The sequence below is a fragment of the Oncorhynchus masou genome, unplaced genomic scaffold, assembly GCF_036934945.1.
Source record: "Oncorhynchus masou masou isolate Uvic2021 unplaced genomic scaffold, UVic_Omas_1.1 unplaced_scaffold_13688, whole genome shotgun sequence".
NCBI classification, from domain to species: domain Eukaryota; kingdom Metazoa; phylum Chordata; class Actinopteri; order Salmoniformes; family Salmonidae; genus Oncorhynchus; species Oncorhynchus masou.
The window spans coordinates 1-5,268 of record NW_027003593.1 but is presented as its reverse complement, the minus strand read 5'-3'; the positions used below and the strand labels follow the sequence as shown (position 1 = coordinate 5,268).

The window sequence follows — 5,268 nt, the reverse complement described above, 5'->3', positions numbered from 1 at the left end:
AGAAAGCGAGCGAGAGAGAGGAGAAAGCGAGGAGAGAGAAGCGAGAGAAAGCGAGAAGACGAGGAGAAAGCGAGGAGAGAAAGCGAGGAGAGAAAGCGAGAGAGAGAGCGAGAGCGAGAGAAAGCGAGGAGAGAAAGCGGGAGAGAGAGAAAGCGAGGAGAAAGCGAGAAGAAAGCGAGGAGAGAAAGCGAGAGAAAGCGAGAGAAGCAGAGAGCGAGAGAAAGCGAGGAAGAAACGAGAGAGAGAGAAGCGGAGGAGAAAGCGAGAGAGAGAGAGCGAGGAAAAGCGAGAGAGAAAGCGAGAGAAAACGAGAGAAGAAAGCGAGAGAGAAAGCGAGAAGAAGAGAAGCGGGGAGGAAAGCGAGAGAGAGAAGGCGAGGAGGAGAGAGCGAGGAGGAAGAGAGCGAGAGAAAATGAAGAGAGGAAGACGAGGAGAGGAAGCGAGGAGAGAGAGAGCGAGGAGGAGAAGCGGGAGAAAGCGAGGAGAGAAGCGAGGAGAAGCGGAAGGAGGAGAAAGCCCGAGAGAGAGAGCGGGGAAAGCGAGGAAGGAAGCGAGGAGAGCGAGGAGGAAGCGAGGAGAGAGCGAGGAGAGAGAAGCGAGGAGAGCGAGGAGAGAGAGAAGGCGAGGAGAAGGCGAGGAGAAGGGAGAGCGAGAGAGGAGAAAGCGAGAGACGAGGAGAGCGAAGCGAGGAAGCGAGGGGAGAGAAGCGAGGAGAAGAGCGGGGAGAGAGCGAGAAGCGAGAGAGGAGGAAGAAAGCGAGGAGAAAGAGGAAGCGAGAGAAGGAAAGCGAGGAGGAGAAGAAAGCGAGAGAGGAGAGAAGAGGAGAGCGGAGAAGGAGAAGCGAGAGAGCGAAGCGAGGAGAAAGAGAAGCGAGGAGAAAGCGAGAGAGAAGCGAGAAGAAGAGCGAGGAGAAAGCGAGGAGAGCGAGAGGAGCAGAGGAGAAAGCGAGAGAGAAAGCGAGGAGAAAGCGAGGAAGCGAGGAGAAAGCGAGGAGGAAAGCGAGAGAAGCGAGGAAAGCGAGAAAGCGAGGAAAGCGAGAGAAAGTGAGAAGAAGCGAGGAGAAAGCGAGAGAAAGCGAGAGAAGAAGCGAGAGAGAGAAGCGAAGCGAGAGGAGAAGCGAGGAGAAAGCGGAGAGAGAGAAGCGAGAGAAGAAGAAGCGAGAGAGAGAGAAGGCGAGGAGAAGCGAGAGAGAAAGGCGAGAGAGAGAGAGCGAGAGAAAGCGAGAGAAGCGAGAGAAGAGCGAGAGAGAAGCGAGGGAGAGAGCGAGGAGAGAAGAGAAGGAGAAAGAGAGAGAGAGAGAGCGAGGAGAGAGAGCGAGGAGAGGAGAAAGCGAGGAGAGAAGCGAGGAGAAGCGAGGAGGAGAGAGAAAGCGAGAGAGAGAGAAGCGAGGAGAGAGAGAGAGCGAGGAGAGCGAGAGAGAGCGAGGAGAGAGAGGAGAGCGAGGAGAGCGAGAGAAGCGAGGAGAAGAGAGCGAAGGAGAGAAAGCGAGAGAGAAGCGAGGAGAGAAGAGAGCGAGGAAGAAGCGGGAAGCGAGGAGAGGAAGCGAGAGAGAAGCGGAGAGAGCGAGAAAGCGAGAGAGAGCGAGAGAAAGCGAGGAGAGAGGAGAAGCGGAGAGGCGAGAAAGCGAGGAGAAAGGCGAGCGAGAGAAGAGAGAGGAAGCGAGAGAAAGCGAAGAGAGAAAGCGAGGAAGAGAGAGCGAGAAAGCGAGGAGAGGAAAGCGAGGAGAGAAAGCGAGGAGAGAGAAAGCGAGGAGAAGAGAGCGAGGAGGAGAAAGGCGAGGAGAAAGCGAGAGAGAAGCGAAGAGAGCGAGCGAGGAGAGGAAGCGAGGAGAGAGCGAGGAGAAGGAGGAAAGCGAGGAGAGAAAGCGAGGAGAGAGAGAGCGAGAGAAAGCGAGGAGAAAGCGAGAAGAGAAAGCGAAAGAGAGAGCAAGAGAGAAGCGAGGAAGAAAGCGAGAGAGAGAGAAAGCGAGAGAAAGCGAGGAGAAGCGAGAGAGAGAGAAGCGAGGAGAAAGCGAGAAGAAGAAAGCGAGAAAGCGAGAAGCAGAGAGAGAGAGAAGAAAGCGAGAAAGAAAACGAAGAAAGCGAGAAGAAAGCGAGAGAGAAAGCGGAGAGAAGACGAGAAAGCGAGGAGAAAGCGGGAGAGAAGAAGCGAGGAGAGAAAGCGAGGAGAAAGCGAGGAAGAAGCGAGGAAGAGAAGAAGCGAGAGAGAGGAGAAGAGCGAGGAAGCGAGAAGCGAGAAGAAAGCGAGGAGAAAGCGAGGAGAAAGCGAAGAGAAGCGAGAGAGAAAGCGAGAGAAGAAGCGAGAGAAGAAGAAAGCGAGGGAAAGCGAGAGAAAGCGAGGAGAGAAAGCGAGAGAGAAGCGAGAGAGAAGCGAGAGAAAGCGAGAAAGCGAGGAAGAAAGCGAAGAAAGCGAGAGAAAGCGAGAAAGCGAGAGAAGAGGAGAAAGCGAGGAGAAGCGAGAGAAAGCGAGAGAAGCGAGGAAAGCGAGAGGAGAAAGCGAGAGAAAGAAAAGCGAGAGAGGAGAAGCGAGAGAAAGAGAGCGAGAGAGAGAGAGCGAGGGAGAGAGAAGCGAGGAGGAAGCGAGGAGAGAGAGAGAAAGCGAGAGAGAGAGAGAAAGCGAGGAGAGAGAAAGCGGAGAGAAGGAGAAAGCGAGAGGAAGAGAAGCGAGGAAGGAAGCGAGAGAAGCGAGAGAGAAAGCGAGGGAGAAAGCGAGGAAAGCGAGGAGGAGAAAGCGAGAGAAAGGAGCGAGAGAGAGGAAAGCGGAGAGAAGAAAGCGAGAGAGAGAAAGCGAGGAGGAGAGAAGCGAGGAAGGAGAAAGCGAGAGAGCGAGAAAGCGAGAGAAAGCGAGGAGAAGAGAAGCGAGGAGAAAGCGAGGAGAGAGGAAAGCGAGAAAGCGAGGGAGAAGAGCGAGAGAGAGCGAGCGAGGAGAAAGAAGCGAGGAGAGAGAAGAGAAAGCGAGAGAAAGCGAGGAGAGAGAAGCGAGAGAAAGCGGAGAAGAAGCGAGGGAGAGAGCGAGAGAAGAGGGAAGCGAGAGAGGAAAGCGAGGAGAGAGAGAAGGCGAGGAGAGAGAGCGAGGGAGAAAGCGAGAGAAGACGAGAGGAGAGAAGAGAAAGCGAGGAGAGAAGAAGCGAGGAGAGAAGAAAGCGAGAGAGAGAGAAGCGAGGAGAGAGAAGAGCGAGAGAGAGAGAAAGCGAGGAAAGAGAGAAGCGAGAAGAGAAAGAAAGCGAGGAGAAAGCGAGGAGAAGCGCGAGGAGAGAAAGCGAGGAGGAAGAGAAGCGAGGAGGAGAGAAAGCGAGGAGGAGAAGCGAGGAGGAAGCGAGGAGAAAGCGAGAGAGAGAAGCGAGAGAAGGGAGAGAAAGCGAGGAGAGAAGCGAAGAGAAGCGAGAGGAGAAAGCGAGAGAAGGAAGCGAGAGAAAGCGAGGAAGGAGAGAAAGCGAGAGGAGAGAGCGCGAGGAGAGAGAAGAAGCGCGAGGAGGAGAGAGAGAAGAGCGAGGAGAAAGCGAGAGGAAGAGCGAGGAGAGAGAGACGCGAGAGAGAGAGAGAGCGAGAGAGAGAAGCAGCGAGGAGAGAAAGCGAGGAGGAAGAGAAGCGAGGAGGAAAGAAAGAGAGAGAAGCGAAGGAGAAAGGAGAGAGAAAGCGAGGAGGAGAGAAGCGTAGAGGAGAGAGAAAGCGAGGAGAAAGCGCGAGGAAGAGCGAGAGAGAAGGCGAGGAGAGAGCGAGGAGAGAGAGAAAGCGAGGAGAAGAGCGAGGGAAGGCGAGAGAAGAAAGCGAGGAGAGAAAGCGAGAGAAAGCGGAGAGGAGAAGCGAGGAGAGAGCGAGAAGCGAGGAGAGGAGAGAAGCGAGGAGAGAGGAGAGAAAGCGAGGAAGAGAGAAAGCGAGGAGAAGGCGAAGAAGAGGAAGAAGAGGAGAAGCGAGAGAGAGCGAGAGAAGCGAGAGAAGCAAAGCGAGGAGAAAGCGAGAGAGCAAGCGAGGAGGAAAGCGAGAGAAGCGAAGCGAGGAGAGAAAGCGAAGAGAGAGAAGAGCGAGGAAAGCGAGGAGAAGAGCGAGAGAGCGAGAAAGCGAGGAGAAACGAGAGAAGCGAGAGAGAGAGCGAGGAGAGAAAGCGCGAGGAGGGAAGAAGAGAAGGCGAGGAGAAAGCGAGAGAGAGCGCAGAGGAGGAAAGCGAGAGAAGGAAAGCGAGAGAAGCGAGAGAAAGCGAGAAGAAAGCGAGAAGAAAAGCGAGAGAAGGCGAGAGAAAGCGAGGAGAAGAGAGCGAGGAAAGCGAGGAGGAAGGAGAAGAAAGCGCGAGGAGAAGAGGAGAGAGGGGAGAGAAAGCGAAGGAGGAGGAGAGAAAGCAGCGAGGGAAGAGAGAGGAAAGCGAGGAGAGCGAGAGAGAAGAGCGAGGAGAAAGCGCGAGGAGAGAGAGCGCGAGGAGGAAGAGAGAGGGAGAAGCGAGAGAGGAGGAGGAGCGAGAGAGGAGCGAGAGAGAGCGAGGGAGAGGGAAGCGAGGAGAGAGAGCGAGGAGAGAGAGACGAGGAGAGAGGCGAAGAGAAAGCGAGGAGAGAAGAGACGAAAGCGGAGAGAAAGCGAGAGGAGAAGAAAGCGAGGAGAGCGAAGAGGCGAGGAGAGAAGCGAGAGAGAGAGAAAGCGAGGAGAGAAGCGAAAGAGGAAGAAGAGCGAGAGAGAAGAGAGCGGAAGCGAGAGAGAGAGGCGAGAGAGAGACAGCGAGAGAGAGAGAAGAGAGAGCGAGGAGAAAGCGAGAGAGAAAGCGAGGAGAGAAGAGAAGCGAGGAGAAGAGCGAGGAGAGAGAGAAGCGAGAGAAGCGAGGAGAAAGCGAGGAGAAAGCGAGAAGCAAGCGGGGAGAGAGGAGAATAGCGAGGAGAGAGAGAAAGCGAGGAGAAAGCGAGGAGAGAAGAAGCGAGGAGAGAAGGCGAGGAGAAAGCGAGGAGAAGGCGAGGAGAAAGCGGGGAGGAAGAGGAGAGCGAGGAAGAGAAAGCGAGAGAAAACGAGGAGAGAAAGCGAGGAGGAGAGACAGCGAGGAGAAGAGAGCGAGCGAAAGGGAGAGGAGAAAGCGAGGAGAAGAGCGAGAGAGGAGAAAGCGGAGAAGGAGAAAGCGGAGGAGAGCGAGAGAAAGCGCGAGGAGAGAGAGCGCGAGGAGAAAGCGAGGAGAGCGAGAGAGAGCGAGAGAGGCGAGGAGAGAGAGCGACGGAGAGAAAGCGAGGAGAGAAAGCGAGGAGAGAGAGCGACGAGAGAGAAGCGAGAGAGAAAGCGAGGAGGAACAGAGAGCGAG

At 55.3% G+C, this 5,268-nt stretch overlaps 1 protein-coding gene across 1 annotated transcript; it reads left to right on the top strand.

Moving 5' to 3' along the window:
• Positions 1 to 900: 900 nt before the first annotated feature.
• LOC135530533 (sperm protamine P1-type-like) lies at positions 901 to 1,447 on the top strand (the record flags this gene model as incomplete). Its single annotated transcript, XM_064958836.1, has 2 exons — positions 901 to 1,043; positions 1,396 to 1,447. Coding segments are annotated over 2 exons (195 nt in total), but the record flags the coding sequence as incomplete, so codon positions are not given.
• Between the last annotated feature and the right edge of the window lie 3,821 nt (positions 1,448 to 5,268).